This window comes from Cydia fagiglandana, chromosome 25 (genome assembly GCF_963556715.1).
Source record: "Cydia fagiglandana chromosome 25, ilCydFagi1.1, whole genome shotgun sequence".
NCBI classification, from domain to species: domain Eukaryota; kingdom Metazoa; phylum Arthropoda; class Insecta; order Lepidoptera; family Tortricidae; genus Cydia; species Cydia fagiglandana.
Window position 1 is genome coordinate 4236428 of NC_085956.1, and position 19758 is coordinate 4256185.

At 41.7% G+C, this 19758-nt stretch overlaps 2 protein-coding genes across 2 annotated transcripts in view; one reads left to right on the forward strand and one right to left on the reverse strand.

The window, feature by feature from the left end:
- LOC134677028 (cytochrome P450 6B2-like) overlaps positions 1-19758 on the forward strand; it is a 38227-nt gene that overhangs the window by 1988 nt on the left and 16481 nt on the right. Inside the window, exon 2 of the mRNA XM_063535448.1 lies at positions 412-662. Coding sequence (XP_063391518.1) covers positions 412-662 — 251 coding nt within the window. The remainder of the gene's footprint in view (positions 1-411; positions 663-19758) is intronic.
- On the reverse strand, positions 9942-14617 carry LOC134676739 (uncharacterized). Its single transcript, XM_063535124.1, has 4 exons — positions 14489-14617; positions 12467-12694; positions 10238-10274; positions 9942-10117 (listed from the first exon to the last, which is right to left on the reverse strand). Exons 1-4 carry the CDS (start codon positions 14615-14617, stop codon positions 9942-9944), a joined length of 570 nt encoding a protein of 189 aa, XP_063391194.1.

Here is a 19758-nt window from a genome sequence, read left to right on the forward strand (position 1 = left end):
CAGCGCGGAGGTTATGTCGGACTTTCACCGACTAAAAACCTCCCAGTAGTCCTTCTCAGCGCATTTCGGATGGCTCTGGGATCTCCAGTGAACGCGCCAGTGCCGTCCTAGCGCTATGCCTCTTTGAGGGTCCTCTTTTTTTTTTTACCTATAGAAGTGTCCTACGTGGGCGATCTCGTTGCGAACGCGAACGCCTCGGGCTCGCCGCGCCGCGCCGGTCCGCGTCGCGAGTTGTTCGCTTACGTAAGACGCAGCGTAAGATCATTCTGAGTAACCATTTCATAAGCTGCAGGGTTCATATTGTTGGTTTGTTATGATTCTTTTATAGTCATCTTTACGTAGGGAGGGTTCATCTTTAATAACACAAGTACACGAGTGTTTTTTGTATGCTAAAATTGATGAACATTTCAGGGAAGGTATGCGAATGTTCCCGTCCCTCGGCTTCCTCATCCGCCAGTGTGTGAGGCCGTACACGTTCCCAGGGACCGACGTGACCATAGACGCCGGCGTGTACGTACTGGTCTCCGTGCAGGGCCTGCACAACGACCAGCAGTACTTCAAGGAGCCGGGCCAGTTCCGGCCGGAGCGGTTCGGCGAGGGGGCGCCCTCTATACCTAACCACGTGTATCTTCCGTTTGGAGAAGGACCTCGAGCGTGTATAGGTATGACGAATCAAACGATTTATTTACATACAAAATTAACGTAAGCTCGTTTTTTACACGGTTTTAGAGTCAGTCCAAGCTACTCGTAATAAAGCTATACTCTTGACAAGCGAAAGTGTTGACGTCCTACTAGATTAAAACACGATGTTTGTAGTGGCACTGGAAGCGCTGGTGGCCTAGCGGTGAGAGCGTGCGACTTGCAATCTGGAGGTCGCGGGTTCAAACCCCGACTCGTACCAATGAGTTTTTCGGAACTTATGTACGAAATATCATTTGATATTTACCAGTCGTTTTTCGGTGAAGGAAAACATCGTGAGGAAACCGGACTAATCCCAATAAGGCCTAGTTTACCCTCTGGGTTGGAAGGTCAGATGGCAGTCGCTTTCGTAAAAACTAGTGCCTACGTCAAATCGTGGGATTAGTTGTCAAGCGGACCCCAGGCTCCCATAGCCCGTGGCGAAATGCCGGGATAACGCCAGGAAGAAGAAGTTTGTAGTGGCACTCCACACTTTGCCACTGCAAAATTCAAGTCAGACCGTGAAAATCCTGCAGCGATTTTGATAGCCCACGCAGTGCAAGTGTCAATTTAAACGTCAAATTTCTCTGAAATTATAACGTATAAATAACACTTACACTACGTGGGCTATCAAATCCGCTGCAGACTTTTCTTGGAGCGACTCTACTTTTCATGTTAGTACCATCGCCCTCACTGTTAACTGTACATCGGTGGACCTTATGCCTTTTGTAATAAGGTCCACCGATGTACAGTTAACAGTGTTGCTGTTTATGTTTATTCGTTTATTGATCAAATCATTGCAGAACCAATTTCTGACGTCTGATTAAAGGCCTGTGCACACCGGCTGCGTGTGCGTGACGTGCACGTGCGCGTGCGGCGTTGTAGTATACAGATCCTTATGAGAGACGGCACACCGCTTGCGTAACGTGTGCGTGTGCGGCTCCAACATTTTAGCGCACGTCACGCACACGCAAGCCGGTGTGGCTCGGCCTTAAGCCTAAATTTCGTATATTATCTACGTAAAACAAAGCAGTATTTTAAGTTTGAGGTCTTGATAAAAATAATCTATGCCTAGTTACCAGGTAAACGTATTAGTGCTCGACATGCTAATGCCCAATAGATGACACCTTGCTGTCATCTCTATTGACAATGACGTATGTTTCAAGATGTCATGTACTGGGACCGCGTCGAGCACCGGTACGTTTACCTTATTTCCTTGTTTCCTACATAGCCTTGAAAGTGCACATTATATCCTTGTTATAATTATAACTATTATAACTACTACAAGTAATGTTTCCATTGTAACTTCATTACCACGTAACTTAATTACTCCATAATGGCGTTCGTTGTTAAGAGTACACGTATAGGTACAGTCGCCATCAGAAATATCGGAGCGGCCAAGGTGCTCACAAATATCTGAACACGCTTCTAATGGGGTTGGCAACCGTCAAACGTTTGCATAGATGGCGCCATCATAGCTTGCCCCTTTTGAGGTTGAATGAGATGTGGCTTAAAGGGCTGGCATCCAGGGTATTAAGAAAAAACAAAAAATTGACACAATTCTAGGGATTGACAGGGCAAGCTACGATGGCGCCATCTGCTAAAAACTTCCACCGGCCAACCCATGAATCTAGGATATACCTGGATCTGGCATGAGTGGTGGGGGTAACTGATAGAACGAGATAGTCTTATGTATCTTTCAGTAGGAGTAGCAGAGAAAGCGGTATTATTGCTTGTCCTTGTCACAGTCTCACTTTTTGTTTGTTCCCCACCTTTTTATTAGTATGGAGAATGGTGGGCAACAAATGAATTCGACCAATTACAGTGTCGCATTTGCGTATGTTTTGTCCCTCACGGAGGCACGCGTATACCACTTCTATGCGATCCATACCTTCTATGGGCCAACCCCATTGTCAACGCGTCAACTGTCAGTTGTCAACTGAGCGCTTGTTCAGTTATTTTTGAGTACCGCGGAGGCAGACTATGGACGGTATTCAAATTCTCGTAAGGGCATTTATTTGTGTCTTCATCACAAATAATCATTCACAATTAATAAAATTTTACACACGTTTTAAACATATGTGACCTTATCTATGAAAAGGGACCTTATTGTCGATGGCGCTTACGCCATTATTAACGATGCTCCGATATAAATTCAATACCGCGCTACGCTGTGCGGCATAAGCGCCATCGACAATAAGGTCCAAACAAACATCAAACATCAACATTAAACAGCACCCGTTCACGAGTATGACGCGTATTCAGCCATCGCCTCCCTCAACCTTCATTCGGGAAAGTGGCGACCCGATCAACGACGCCACCGTAAGCAAAGACTTTTAAGCGAGCATGACATGTCCCTTTTCATAGATAATGCCCCATATAACCACAAGCTCTTTCACCGCTTTTCACTCTTGCGTTTATAAACATAATCCACTTGCAGATTGGTAGAGTCATGTAGAGTACAAAGAGTGAAGCTCTTTTTTTCTGTGTTCGAGCGACGTGCAAATACGAGAGTTCTAGCCTTGACCAGGCGTGGCTCACTCCGCGATTTCCTCGCTTTGCTACAGGTAGCTAATAGTCCATCCGTTCGACCCCAAATTTTGGGGTTTGCCATAAGCCGCGCGTGGCGCTGTCGCCACCTAGCGGCCATATCTGCGCTGATCGTAACAGACGCGTTTTGTTAGAGAGTGAGTCTTCTGTACCTAGTACTATTATTTATTCTGTGCTTTGACCATCTTCCCAGCAATTATTTTTTCACCACACCAGATCGAAAAGGCTTACTTTGCAGTTCAAAAACTGATAGTAAAGTTGTATTTTATTCACATGTGAAGTAAAGTAACAAAATGCATATTTTGTTTTCTTATGTTTTGAGAATTGACTTTTAAATGATGATTTTGGATGATTAATATTCAATAACATTCATTTGGATTTGATTTTGTTTGATATTTTGCATTTAATATTTGCTTCGGGTTGGTGTGGTAATAAAATGTGTTTCACTAGCTACGCTCGTAGTTCAATTTTGGAATATTTCGCTTGCTCGGGTATCAATATTAGCACGAGCGGTTAAACAACAATTTTGCCCCCTTGTAAAACAAATAAGTATTTTTATATGCCGGTCCCCTCCACATGACCTAAGGCAGCGGTCGGCAACCAGCGGCCCGCGGGCCGCATGCGGCCCGCCAACTTCTCGCTTGCGGCCCGCGAGCCTCCCTGGCTATTTTGTATGTAGTACTGACGAACGACAATGTCTGCTAAAGTCACAAATATTACCAAAGTGCGGCCCGCGTCATCTTCGTTAACTACTATGTGGCCCTTGGCTGCTAAAAGGTTGCCGACCGCTGACCTAAGGCATTCATCATCATCTCAGCCATAAGACGTCCACTGCTGAACATAGGCCTCCCCCTTAAGGGGGGTGAATGCCATAATCGCCACGCTTGGCAGGCGGGTTGGCGATCGCAGTCGAGTACACCGAATTTGAGGGACGCTGCTGTCCGTCCACCGGTGGTCTTGGACGTAGTTATAATCTAAGGCAGCGGTCGGCAACCTTTTAGTAGCCAAGGGCCACATAGCAGTTAACGAAGTTGACGCGGGCCGCAATTTGTTAATATTTATGACTTTATCATACATTGTCATTTGTCTATATTACATACAAAATAGTCAGAGGGAGGCTCGCGGGCCGCAAGTGAGAGGTTCGCGGGCCGCATGCGGCCCACGGGCCGCTGGTTGCCGACCGCTGATCTAAGGCATTAACTAAGAGATTTAAATAATTATCTGCTTTTTCCAGGTGAGCGCCTGGGTCTGATGCAGTCTCTGGCGGGTCTGGCGGCGCTACTGCGGCGATTAGAGATGGGCGCCAGCGGGTAAATACCGGGAAAATACCCAAAACAACCCAATCTACCCGATATTTACCCGTATCTACCCAAATTGTTGGGTATTTAAAATTTGTTCGTATAATTGAAGAAATTCATTATAAAACTAAGATATATCAATATTATTATCGTATAAATATGAAAATAAGTTAAAATAAAGTATACAAATCACAATCTCACAACTTTTTTGTACACAATTAATTTTTTTTCGTGATTTTTTTTTTATACCTATATACCTACTATTTTTTAAGTGTTGTCATATTTTGGTTTTGATATTTCTACATTTTATTTTATTTATCGTTTAATACAGTAATTTTTTCGTTAGGTATATGGCCAAATTTGATTTACTATAACCAGTTTGGATGAAATTTTGTGTGTATCTAAATTGTTTGATCTCAACCAGATCCCGAAAATGATGATTCGAGAGCCTCATTAATCCGCCACTTTATCGAAAACTTGCCAGAAATCAGCACTGATGAAATCGAGATGCCCCTCAGGCAGCTTAAAAATGGAAGAGCCCCAGGCGAGGGCGGCGTTACGAGCTTCTGAAAGCGGGAGGTAAACCTGCACTGAAGGAGCTCCAGAACATCTTTAACGCCGTTCTTTTCGATGGGAGAACTCCAGAGGTGTAGAGTAGGAGTGTAGTCGTGCTGTTCTTCAAAAAGGGAAATAAGGCCCTATTGAAGAACTACCGACCCATTTCGCTCCTAAGCCACATCTACAAGCTGTTTTCGAGGGTCATCACGAACCGCCTAGCACGAAGACTCGGCGAATTTCAGCCACCGAGCAGGCCGGATTTCGAGGAGGATACGGCACCATAGACCACATCTTCACAGTGCGGCAGATTATACAGAAGACTGAAGAGTATAATCGGCCCCTGTGCTTAGCATTTGTGGACTATGAGAAAGCCTTTGACTCCATTGAAGTCTGGGCTGTTCTGGATTCCCTGCAGCGATGCCAAGTCGACTGGTGATATATCCAAATGTTGAGATGTCTGTACAACGCAGCTACCATGGCCGTCCAAGTCCAAAACCAGCAGACTAAGCCTATCCCCATGCATCGTGGTGTGAGACAAGGGGATGTGATTTCCCCCAAATTGTTCACAAATGCATTGGAGGATATGTTTAAAACGCTCGACTGGAAGGAACATGGTATTAACATTAATGGCGAATACATCTCACACTTGCGATTTGCGGATCGTCATCGTCATCGTCACCATGGCTGAGACGTTGCAGGATTTAGAGCATATATGCTGACCGGTCTAGCTGATTCTTCTCAACGTATAGGTCTCCGGATGAATTTGGACAAAACGAAAGTTATGTTCAACAAATGTGTTGCTCCGGGACCTATTTCAGTACAAGGGGCTGTTCTCGAGGTTGTTCAGGAATACGTCTACCTCGGGCAAATACTGCAGTTAGGAAGGAACAACTTCGAGAAAGAGTCGAATAGAAGGATACAGCTGGGCTGGGCAGCATATGGGAAGCTGCGTCGAGTCTTCACGTCGTCAATCCCACAGAGCCTGAAGACAAAAGTCTTCAATCAGTGCGTCCTACCCGTGATGACATACAGAGTCGAAACGTGGACACTCACGGTAGGGTCAGTCCATAAATTCAAAGTCGCTCAGCGAGCAATGGAAAGGGCTATGCTCGGAGTCTCTCTGAGGGATCGTATTCGAAATGAAGTCATCCGTCAGAGAACTAAAGTCGTCGGCATAGCCCACCGGATTAGCAAGCTGAAGTGGCAGTGGGCCGGTCATATTAGCCGTAGAACCGATAACCGTTGGGGTTGACGAGTTCTCGAGTGGAGACCGCGCATCGGCAAACGTAGAGTAGGACGCCCTCAGACTAGATGGAGCGATGATCTTCGCAAGGCGGCCAGCAAGAGCTGGATCAAAGTTGCCGCAAATCGTGCTTAATGGCGTGCAATAGGAGATGCCTATGTCCAGCAGTGGACGAGAGTAGGCTGATGATGTTGATGATGATGACGATGATGAAAACACAATATGACCCAGTAGGTGGCACTGCTATCGGTATATATATAGCCAATAGTGTTTTTAAACAATCCAGGTAGCGGTTGAAATATACTTACACAAAATTTCATCCAAATCGGTTTCAGTAAATAATATTAGGTGATATACCAACAGCAGCGCCACCTACCGGGTCCAATAGTGTTTTCATACAATCCAGGTACCGGTTAAAATATATACACAAAATTTCATCCAAATCGGTTTCAGTCAGTAATTTAATATTAGGTGATATACCGACAGCAACGCCACCTACCGGGTCCAATAGTTTTTCAAACCATCCAGATACCCGTCGAAATATACATATATAATAGTCATATACACAAAATTTCACCCAAATCGGTTTCAGTAAATCGAATTTGGCTATATACCGATAGCAGCGCCACCTACCGGGTTTAATTGTTTTTCCCAACCCTTCAGGAACCCATTGAAATATACACACAAAATTTTATCGTTATCATTCCAGCCGTTTAGGAGGAGTAGAGTGACAAACACACGTATTGTAGAACGTATGTTTAAGATATTAAACATTTGTCAATTTTCTTAGTCAATACAAATATTATACGTTTTATATAACTACATGAGTATCAAAAAAACTGTTATTTGCAATATCTCCATTCAATTTACTACTCCGTTTCCAACTTTTATTTATACCCACTCATTTGGGTAGAAAAGGTAAATACCGGGTAGATTGGGTAAATACCCGATAAATACCCGATATCTACCCCGGGTATTTACCCGCCGCCCATCTCTAGCGGCGATGCTCGGTGGCGCCCTCTGCCGGCACCCGCGCGCCCCGCGTCGACCCCGCCTCCTTCGTAGTTCAGAACATACATGGCGGGCTACCGCTGGCATTGATACCGAGGAAAACGGCTAAATGATTTGTATGATAGTGAAATAAAGTTTGAGGTGTAGTAATAGGGAGTATTAGTATTACTGCAATGTTCTGCCAGAGTGCAGCACTAAGCTAGCTAGTAAACCATAGAGTAGGTAGCTTATGTCTTATACCATAGAGAAATATAGTAAGACAAGAGTGCTCACTCCATACATCAGTTTTGGTACCAACAATATTAGTATTTTCATAGTCGACATAGCATCGAGTAGCGGAATTATCAGTACTGCTACTTGACGATAGATGTAGCGGCGACCGAAAAGGCTAATGCTCAACAATTTTCAGCTAATATTATAAACGGATTAACCGTTATTTAATCGATCATATTCATATTCATATTCATATTTATTATTAATAATGTACACATACATTACACGTCAAATATACAAACGGTGAAATAATAACTAAGCAAAGCATCAAAATAATGATATACACAAATGAGATACATTAAATTATACACAAATGTGTACAATAAAATTAATTATTGTACGTACACAAATTACCTATGTAATAAAATGACTCATGAAAATTATTCTATTTTACTGTGTTCTACAATATTTCATTAATGTCGTAAAAGGCATTGTCAATTAGCCATTTTTTTAACTTATTATAAAATGAATTATCATTTGATATACTGGCTATATCTTCAGGAATAGCGTTATAGATTTTGGGGCCCATAGCATACGTCGTTTCGGTAGATTTAGTTAGTCTGAATCTAGATGTTTCAAGTATACCTCTGTTCCTGTACCTTAGGCTTCTTAGGTTACCCGCCCTGAGGGGAAATGCGTCAATGTTGGTTCTTACGAACTTCGCGATGTTGAAAATGTACTGCGATGGTAATGTCATTATTCGTAATGATGTAAATAGTTGGCGAGCTGGTGAGCCGGGAGGGGCGTTGGCTATTATTCTTACAGCTCGTTTCTGCAGCACGAATACGCGATGCCAGTCAGCGGCGACTCCCCAAAATTCGAGACTGTAGTTTAGCACAGAATGGAAAAGGGCAAAATAACTGCCACGCACTTGGGCCTGTGGAAGAATAATAGACAGTCTTTTAAGTGCAAAACAGATTCCTGCTAACTTTGTGCAGACTAATTGAATTTGGGTGTCCCATTTTAGTGATGTGTCGAGGGTAACGCCCAGGAATTTGGCAGAAGTGACTTGTGGGAGTGTTGTGCTGTTAATGACTACAGCGAGCGGTCTTGGAGGTCTGCCACCCAGGTTAAAATGAAGAACCTGGGTTTTTGCTACATTTAGGACGAGTCCGTTAACAGAGAACCAGTGGAGGAGTTTATGAACGTCACGAGCAATCAATGCTTCTAGGCAGTCTATGTTCGGGGCGGTTAGTATATCGCAAGCATCATCAGCAAAGACGAACATATTGCCGTCCACCGCGTCCGGTAAGTCATTGACTTGCAATAGAAAGCATAAATTAGCCAAGGACGACCCCTGGGGGACCCCCATGTCAACACAGCCGTCATCCGATTTTGTTGATCCATTATTTATTACAACTAGTTGCTGTCTTTCCTTTAAAAAGTCGATCATCAAACTCAAAACAGGGCCGCGCAGCCCGTAGTGCTCAAACTTTTTGATTCTTTTTGACTTTTTGATCTGCAGAATATTCCTATTTTGATGAACAAAATGGATGGTCAGCCGAAATTGATACTTGGTTAGCAACTTATGGTAAGCAAGTATTTTTAGGGTTCCGTACCCAAAGGGTAAAACGGGACCCTATTACTAAGACTTCGCTGTCCGTCCGTCCGTCCGTCCGTCTGTCACCAGGCTGTATCTTACGAACCATGATAGCGAGACAGTTGAAATTTTCACAGATGATGTATTTCTGTTGCCGCTATAACAACAAATACTAAAAACAGAATAAAATAAAGATTTAAATGGCAGACAACAAACGTGATTTTTGACCAAAGTTAAGCAACGTCGGGAGTGGTGAGTACTTGGATGGGTGACCGTTTTCTTTTTGCTTTTTTTTGTTTTTTTTTTTGCTTTATGGTACGGAACCCTTCGTGCGCGAGTCCGACTCGCGCTTGCCCGGTTTTTTTTAAACCAGTTGGCAATTAATATCATACTGAGCTACTTTAAATTGATTTGGTTACAAAATTAATTATTTGAGCGTCAGTTAGCGACAAGCAATCAGTGGGTAAGCGAAGTATTTCATTTTGGATTACAATTTAACTGATCCGCAAAAATTGGTTAGCTGAATAATCAATTGAATTGATGATGTTGATGATAGTTGACGGACGCCATATCTGTCGTAATTGTCGTTTTGTTAGAGAGTGAATCTATAAGAATAAATAATAGTAACAGAAGAAGAATAATATTATCTATAAGAATAAATAATAGTAACAGAAGGTTCACTCTCCCTCTCTCGCTATTTGATTTCAATAAATTTCAATTTCAATTTCAATTTGGTGTATAGGCTCTTGCCTACACAACAAATAGTGAATAGGTATAATAAAGAAATAAATTATCGCCACTCGTCCGTATGGTCCCAGCCGTAGTCCATTGGCCACCAGGTCTTCGTGGGTCTCTTGGTGGGGGTGGTCATTGACACCACAACCTGTGACCGGAAGCGGTGTCGCTTGGTGGTCGGCTGCGGGCTTATCGAGTCGATGTCGGGATAGTGTTCAAATATTCCGGCGCCTGAAATAATAGGTACATGAGGTGAGGTGTGAGGTGGTGAGGTGAGGTGTGAGGTGGTGAGGAGTGTGAGGTGTGAGGTGGTGAATACTCTTTATTGGCACACCTCAGTAAAAACCGGACAAGTGCAAGTCGGAGTCGCGTAGTGCGTCCGCGATAACTAGCGGACAAAAAAAATTGTTTAGGTATTCGGTAAATATTCGGCAGTTCGTACCGAAATATTCGGCCGAATACGAACATTGAAAAATATGCCGTATACTGAAAAATTATTACTTTAATTATTCTATTATAATTAGGTGGGCAGGCAGACAACTGATCGTGACAGACGCGTTTTGTTAGAGAGTGCCCAGCAAACATTTTAAGTATTTTTTCCTAGGCTCGAAGAAGATATTACCAATTTAAGTGAAAATGACGTCCTAAGTCACCAATTATTTTACGTATTGTACACTTTTACTTCCAAGTCAAAATATAGGGATAATAAAACGTAAATTTCACTTCATAAATACACCATGAAGTCAGGGACTTAGGGGTTGAAAATAAGGCAAAATATTAGGTAAAATTAACCTTAAACCCTGACCAATAGGTCAAATCTACTAATAAGGTATTTTAGGTGTATTTGCGACGTAATTATTACTTATACGGGGACTATCAAGTCACGGACTTAATGGTTGAAAATAAGTCGTATTACTAGGTAAAATTAACTTCGTACCCTGACCAATAGGTCAAATATACTAATAAGGCCTTTTAGGTGTATATGCGACGTAATTATTTCTTATACGGAGACCATGAAGTCAGGGACTTAATGGTTGAAAATCTGTCGAAATATTAGGTAATATTAACTTCGAACCCTGACCAATAGGTCAAATGTACCAATAAGGCATTTTAGGTGTATATACGACGTAATTATTTCTTATACGGGGACCATGAAGTCAGGGACTTAATGGTTGAAAATAAGTCGAAATATTAGGTAAAATTAACTGCAAAGTCTGACCAATAGGTCAAATGTACTAATAAGACATTTTAGGTGTATTTGCGACGTAATTATTTCTTATACGGAGACCTTTAGGTCGTCGATTTTATGTCGATTTAGCTACTAATTTTAGGTAAATGTTACTTAAAATAGATACCAAATTGCGACCATATAGTTAAAATCACTTGTAAAGTACTATCAATACCATAAGGTTGTGCCGCCATTTTCTTTCATTATAATGAGATGCTAAATATGAAATTGCATAATTTAAGTTGTTATATCTTGAATGGTGCCATCGCACGGTACTTCATTGTGCTAATATTCAAAATAAAACAATAATTTTGATCAAGTCAATACACTCACACACACAAATATTCAATTACAACACTCAATTACAAGCAAATATATGCATTTTGATTTTATAAAATGTTGAAAACTTAAATATTTCAAAAGCCCATCGATAGTTTTGTATGTAAACCTAACATACTGCACGAAAAAATTTTCTGTGCACTAGATTTCATCGTTCTTCATCAGCGTAATCGGCCTAAATTATTTTACATAACTTAGTGGCCGCCATTATCATTACACAACTTAAAGTTGTTTTCTTGTTAGACATTTTGTTTCTGAGTGAAAAGAATATATAAGCGTAATGTTTGTGTCTCTTTTTCTCTTCATCGCGTCTCATCTAAATATTGCCTCGCAGAGTAATTATATGGATAAAAATATGTCGCCATCACGTCTAAAGGTGGTAAAGAATACCAAATTAGTACATTTTCACTACGCGGCACGTCGTGGCGACGTCGAATCCACGTCGGAAACATGACCTAGTGTTGACCTAATGGTTGTAATCACTAATTTACCGTCAATAAATACGTCGCCGGCACGTGCGTTTTTTCCCCATTTATGTCGACTCGACGTGCCCACGACGTCGATTCGACGTGCCTCATTTTGGTCTCCTAAATTGTGCGACCTAAAATAGGTGCCTTTTTCGGAATATCGACCAAAAATGTTTGCTGGGTGAGTCTTCTGTATTCTGTGACCTTACTAGGAATATTAAAATTACATAAATTACTATAAGACATAAATAGGAATATAAAACTAAAACTAACTACAATTAAAATAACTAAAACTAAAAATTAAAAATACCTATCAAAATTTGGTGCCCTCGGGAGGGTGCCCAACACGCAGGCAGCGTTCCCGCGCTGGATTGCGATGGCAATTCGCTGCGCGAGAAAGCTGCCCGCGCGGGGGTCACCCGTTGCCTCCCTCAACCTTTTCCCAAGCGCCTTAATGAGCATATGTGCGCCTCTGCCCCACGAACCAAGTGTCTCGGCGCCAAATGCGACGAATTCGTATTGGGCGCCGAGACAGCTGTACTTGGCTACCTTTAGACGCTCCCGAGTGTCCGCCGCCGCGCCAGAATGGTACTTACTTTGAAGCTGATATTTCTTCTCGGTCTCATGCAGCATGTGTTCGAGATGATAGAGTATCCAGTAGAAGTTTTCCACATGCTTGAGGAACATAATGTTGTCCGTCGTGTATGCGTCTAAATTGTACAAGTCCGTGGTTAAGGTCGAATTGTAGATGTCCACCATCCGTCTGAAGCACTCCTAAGTATAATTTGATAGTTATTTATTTTATTAGTCAAATGAAAAACGATTATTTGTTAACAAAAAGAGGGTACAGTTGTAAAGGTTGGAGTTTTCTAGTAAGTGTAAAATACTTGTGACAGAAGACCCCGCTCTTCCATAATATCTAAGGCCAAAAAGAATAGATAGTATAGAGGGGTTTTGTAGACACGGTACATTTACTGCCATCTATCGACACACGATTAAAACTTAAAATAAAATTGAAAGTGTATAAATTAATCAAAATATGTTTACGGATAAATTATTTTTATTTTTTATTGTTCCATACTGACCCATGTTCTTTCACTGATATGTGTTAAAATTGTTGAATATCAAACGGTGTCGTCAACGCCATCTAGCCGACATTAGGCCAAAGGTATAAATTATAATGGCGCCATCTATTCGAGAATGACTTTTTCTCCACATCCGAGGCACGTTTTTTTCTTAGACTTTATTTATCTTATACGAAGTTATATATATCTCTGCTAAGGCTTAGACTTAAAATATAGGAAATTTACAATATTGTTATCTAAGAAAATATAATATAATTAACTTAATATTGGGAATATTAGGAAAGGAAATAACTAACAGCATTACAGTAAAACCAAGGCACTGTGAGACTGCAAAATAAAATACAATGAAACAATACATTCAGAGAACAAAATACAATTAAGTTAAACACTGAATTTGGGTGACGACGTGACAGCGTGGCTCCGTTGCGTCGTCTGACTCGGCTAGGGTTTGCAATCCGGATCCGAAGTGTATGAAATTATCCGGATCTGGATCCGGATCCGTGGATCTTCCCATATATTTCGGATCCGTTGCGCAAACTCTAGACTCGGCGTAGGATTCGCCGCATTGCCCCGGAACCGCCGAAACTCCACACCCTGCGGCCAGAAGTCCGCGTTTACGATGGTGTCCTGCAGCGGCCGCGGCACAAGCACCACAATACACAATACTCTATCTTTAGGTATTTAAATAAAAGTAAACAAAATCTACCCTCGAATGACTACTTAAGTCAGTCGACGCAGCGTACTACGTAGGCGAACAACACGCGAACGCGAAGCGAAGCGATGCGGCGCGGGGTGAATCAATCCTTTGATACCTATAGAAGTGTCCTACGTGGGCGATCTCGTTGCGAACGCGAACGCCTTGGGCCCGCCGTGCGGCGCGGCGTCGCGTTCGCCAGTTGTTCGCTTAGACTAGCGGTCGGCAACCTTTCAGCAGCCAAGGGCCACATAGTAGTTAACGAAAATGACGCGGGCCGCACTTTGGTAATATTTGTGACTTTAGCAGACATTGTCGTTCGTCAGTATTACATACAAAATAGCCAGGGAGGCTCGCGGGCCGCAAGCGAGAGGTTGGCGCGCCGCCGGCCACTCCAAGGGACGCATTTATGCGTTAGAGGGAGCAAGTGATATTGCTATCTCATTCTACCGCATGGCTGCGTCCCTTGGAATAGACGGCGTTGGCTCATCGTGTAGAGGAGCCATTATCTTTATAACTTACCTCTAGAGTTTGCACGACGGATCCGAAATATATGGGAAGAGCCGCGGATCCGGATCCAGATCCGGATAATTTCATACACCTCGGATCCGGATTGCAAACCCTCTCTTCTTCTTGATCGGGACACTCTTGATAGAGCGGTCGTGGTCATCATTGAAAGTCTCCCTTTGTGACACGTTTGACGGCTCGCCTCCACGCCTCCCTGACGGCTTCGCGTTTAGCGCATTCGTGCAAGGGGCCTTCCATTGCTCCATTGCAAACCCCACTTACCTCCATAGTCCTGAAGAGGTAACCAATTTCATAAGCCGGGGTGTGGTGTGAGTTCTGGCGTATAGGATCCGTCCTATTGTACTCGAGCTCCATGTCCCTCAGCGAACGGGCCACGTACGATCTCATCATGTCTCCATGATTTGTTTTTTTTGTTTTTAGATGGGAGGCACTCATCCAGGTTATCGCTATAATAGATGGTAGATTGTTAACCAAGGCACATAAATAATAGTACTAGGTACAGAAGACTCACTCTCTAACAAAACGCGTCTGTTACGATCAGGACAGATATGGCCGCTAGGTGGCGACAGCGCCACGCGCGGCTTATGGCTATTGGCTAGCCACCAAAATTGGTATGGAACGGATGTACTTTTAGCTACCTGTACAAAGCACAGAATAAATAATAGTACTAGGTACAGAAGACTCACTCTCTAACAAAACGCGTCTGTTACGATCAGGACAGATATGGCCGCTAGGTGGCGACAGCGCCACGCGCGGCTTATAGCAAACCCCAAAATTGGGGCCGTACGGATGTACTTTTAGCTACCTGTAGCAAAGCGACGAAATCGCGGAGTGAGCCACGCCTGACCAAAGCGACGAAATCACCGAGTGAGCCACGCCTGACCAAGAGATGAAAGGCACCCACAAGGCACCCATTTGGCGCTCGAACGCAGTGGGAGCGCCAATAGTCCGAGGCTGAAATGATGCCTTTCACCCGAGTTAAACACCTACGTACTTTTCATTTCGAATACGTGGAAAGTAAAATGCATGTGTTTTTTTAAAAACATGACTAATAAGTATACATTTTGTATAGTATTTTTTTAGGGTACTATCAATTAACAATTTAGGCAAAAGTATCATTATTTATGGAATGGGGAGTCAAATATCCGAATGGAAATTGTATAACAAACCCAAATTTCAATTGCTTATCGTAAAAAAAAAAATCGCACTTGGAATCTCAAATGCTCTAGTGCAGAAACGTATCATTTTCTGCACACCTTTTAGGCCAACAATGACCCTCTTCTTCAGAGCATGAGAGATGAAATAAAATTTTAACTCATTAACCGACATACACGGTGTTTTTAGGGTTCCTTGCCCGAAGGATAAAAACGGGACCCATCACTAAGACTCCACTGTCCGACTGTCTGTCACCAGGCTGTATCTCATTAACCGTGATAGCTAATTGACAGTTGAAATTTTCATAAATGATGTATTTCTATTGCCGCTACAACAACAGACACTAAAAAGTACGGAATCCTCGGTGGGCGAGTCGGACTCGCAAATGTCCTTGTTTTTAATTAAACTCCTAACTTCGGAGTATGGCTAAGTACATTTAAGGAAACTAAATGACATGACTTATTGCCCACCGAGGGTTCCGTACTGTTTAACCGACTTCCATTTCATAGAAGGAGGAGGTTCTGTATTCGGTTGTGGCTGTTTTTTTTTTCTATGTACGTTCACCGATTACTCCGACATCCGTAGTCCGATTTGAGTAATTCTTTTTTTGTTTGAAAGGAGGTACCTCCGAGTTGGTCCCATTTTAATTTGGTTCTGTTCTGATGATGGGATCCATGAGGAATTGAGGGAACTCTTCAATTTTTAAAGGCACATACATGGTGATTTGGGTGTTTTCTTAAGCAACTCTAGCATTTTCTGCCGAAAACCACCACTTTGATGAAGTAGACCTGATGATGATTATTATTTTGATGATAATGATGTTGATATTTTAAATGTTGTATGTTCAGCGATTACTCCGGCACCTGTGATCCGATTTGAGTAATTATTTTTTTGTTTGGAAGGAGTTACCTCCAAGGTGTCTCCGTATTATTTTTGGTTCTGGTCTGATGATGGAATCCATGAGGAATTGAGGGAACTCCTCAGTTTTTAAAGGCACGTGTAAAGTGATTTCGGTGTTTTCTAAAGTAACTCGAGCATTTGCTTCCGAAAACCGCCAATTTGATGTAATGCAAGTGTAGCCTTACCACGAGTTTGACATTGACATATTCGCTAAGTTAGCGACGCTAACGTCTTCGTAACTTACTTTTTATGCATCTCGCTCGCACTAATATGCCAGTACGAGCGAGATGCAAAGAAAGTAAGTTACACGCACGCTAGCGAATAAATCAATGTCAAACTCTTGGTAAGCTGGTAAAGGCTACTGATCGGGGGTTAGGGTTAGGAGTTAAGAGGCTGCTGGTTTAGGGTCGAGGGGTTCATAGATCAGGGGTTGATGCGCTGTGAGGTAGAGTGATCGGGGGGTTGGGGGATTGGGTCAGTGGCGGGGCGGAGGATGGATTTAGTGTAGTGACAGGAATTATAATTTCCCAGACGGACTCGAGAAAATTCCTGATTACATATTTATCAAAGTAGGTACTACAGGAATTTAGTGTTAATCATGATGTTGTTTTTCATTCATGCGTCGCGCTCTTAACAATGCGTTAAAACTAAAAATGGAAAAATAAAAACTTATAACAAAAAAAGAAAACCGACTTCAAAAATGATGAAATAAAATATTATCCTTTTTAAGTCTATGCGTTACCAACTGTGGTTTTTGGCAAAAAAATCATTTTTGGTACAAGCTTTTATCGCTGACTGTACTTTTCTTCCCACAGGCAACTAATACTCACCGAGACAATTCTAAAAACCCCAAACAAAATAAGGTTTCGTTGTTTTAAGTATCACAGAGTTCCTATGGCCACCTCCGGTCTCCATCATCAGATCAGCTCGATGACACCATAATATTGCATTGTCACCCGACTTACGTATTTATGCAAAATTTCAGCACAATCGGAAACCGGGAAGTGGATCAAACTTGCAAGATTTGATTACAGACAGACAGACAGACAACGATCAGGTGAAAGTAAATAAAAGCTTGTAAAAACAAAAATCTATACTCATCCTTTACTTTTGGATGCTATTACTAGTGTAAAGGCCCCTGTACACAATAGGCCAGCGTGGGCCAGGCTGGGGGACACATTTATTCAGGAGCAAGTGATATTGCTATCTCATTCTACCGCATGGCTGCGTCTCTTGGACTATCCCCTTGCGTACCGGGGCTTTATAAGACAAAGATACTATGATTCTCTCTGTCTCTGTTTGAAATGAGACAGTCCTTTGATCAACTATATCATAGAGATGCAACGGATAGTTCTTTGGCCGGATACCGGATATCAGATATTCGGCCTGACCATCTGTCGAATATCCGGTATCTGGCCGCCGAATATTCGGCCAGCGGAACTATACCTACATTTCGGTTTTACAGGTGCGCATTCTGCAGGTTTGACCTGTTTCCCAGTGAACGCGGACTCATTTCTAGGTTCGAAATGAGTGCGCGTGCAAGTCAGTGGAATGTTTATTTCATTTCATTTCATTTCATTTCATTTCATTTATTCGTGCTAAATAACATAAGTATACAAAATATACACGTCATATTATTAAACCCGGATGGGGCATAGCAGAAAAACTTATTATCTAGAACTTAAAAACTAAATTATCCTAATTACAATAAATAATAAATAACAATAAATACAAATCTTACGCGCACTAAACATCTTTGTCCCTGAAATACTCCTCTATATGATAGAAACATTTGTCTACTAATTTCTTTCTTAATTGTTTAAAAAATACTGTATTGTTCTTTTCTCCTTTTAAGGTGTCACTCAATTTATTATAAATTTTAATTGTCATGGCGTGTGGACTTGTGCTGTGTAATTTCATTGTAGATCCTGACACTGTAACTAGATTATTTTTGAACCTAGATTCGTAACGGCGGGTCTGATCTAGGATAGAAGTGTATAGTTGCGGGTTTTTCCTGACAAATTTACACACCTCATAAATGTATATGGAAACTAGTGTTAACATATCATATTTTCTAAAGTAAGGAATACAACTCTCTGGGATTTTTATATTGGCGAGTATGCGTATACACTTTTTTTGGAGGATGAAAATATCTTCGACGTCAGTACTATTTCCCCATAGTATGATGCCGTAAGTAAGCCATGAGTATGCGTAAGAGTAGTAAGATGTAATCGCGGAGTTAAAATCTGTAGATCTCTTAACTTCCCTCAATGCGTACACGAAAGATGATAATTTTGATTTAATTTTGGCTATATGTTCCTTCCAATTGATATTTGAATCTATAACGAAACCTAATAATGTTGCCGAGTCCACGAAATCCAATTTTATGCCATTTATGTCGAAATTTAATGATAGCGGTTTTTTTTGATGAGGCCTAAATTGAATAATTTTCGTCTTTGAAATATTTAGTTTTAAGTTGTGGTCTTCCATCCATTCTATTACAGAGTTTAATATGGAATTTATATCTTGATTTGTATTTGTGCTGTCGTTACATGAAGTTAGAATTGAAATATCGTCAGCGAAAAGTACGCAATATTGGGCTATTGTTTTCGGGATATCATTAATGTAAATCAAAAAAAGCAAACATCCGATTACACTACCCTGAGGGATGGAATGCGTGATGGACTGTTGATCAGATTTGACACATGTTATTTCGCCCGTTGTGTGATCCAAAAACTCAATTGCAACACACTGTTCTCTGTTTTTGAGATAAGACGTGAACCAATTGTGTGCAATTCCCCTTATTCCTATTTCATATAGTTTGTTTAATAGTGTGTCGTATTGAACCATATCATATGCCTTAGACATATCTAGTAATATGCCAATTGCGTATTTTTTTTCATTAAGTATATTTAAAATTTCTAATATATATTTGTATGCAACCAAGGTAGTAGAACGGTTTTTCCTGAAACCGTTTTGAGCGTCATCAAAAATATTGTACCTTTCACAAAAAGAGTACACGCGGTTGTACATAGCAGTCTCGAATATTTTAGAAGATGTTGGTAGAAGAGCCACGGGGCGATAGTTACTGGGGTCGGTTTTGTTGCCTTTTTTATATATCGGTTTTATAATTGATTTTTTTAACATATCGGGAAAAGTTCCTTCTGTAAAAGACTGATTAATTAATATGTAGAAAGGCAAAATTAATTCGTCGGCACATTGTCGGAATAGCATTGGGGGTAACTCGTCTACTCCGAAACTTCGTTTATTTTTTAGGTTCATAATGATCCTTCTTACCTCTGGAATATCTACCGGACTTAAGTAAATTGAGTTTGTGGTGGGTAGGAGTACAGGCCGGCCGCGCGGCGCTGTACTTCCGGGTTCAACGTCGCCCACCGATGCAAAAAATGAATTGAATATGTTCGACACTTGCTTGGGATCAGACGTTAACTTATTATGGAACGATAGGCCAATAT

Bases quoted from the DNA above. Each gene is read 5' to 3' on its own strand.
- LOC134676739 (XM_063535124.1), bottom strand. From the start codon at position 14,617: ATGATGAGATCGTACGTGGCCCGTTCGCTGAGGGACATGGAGCTCGAG. The intron at 12,695-14,488 runs GTAAGTGGGGTT...AATTATACTTAG, and splicing joins ACCTCTTCAGGACTATGGAG to GAGTGCTTCAGACGGATGGT. The intron at 10,118-10,237 runs GTCCGGTTTTTA...CTATTATTTCAG, and splicing joins CGCGACTCCGACTTGCACTT to GCGCCGGAATATTTGAACAC.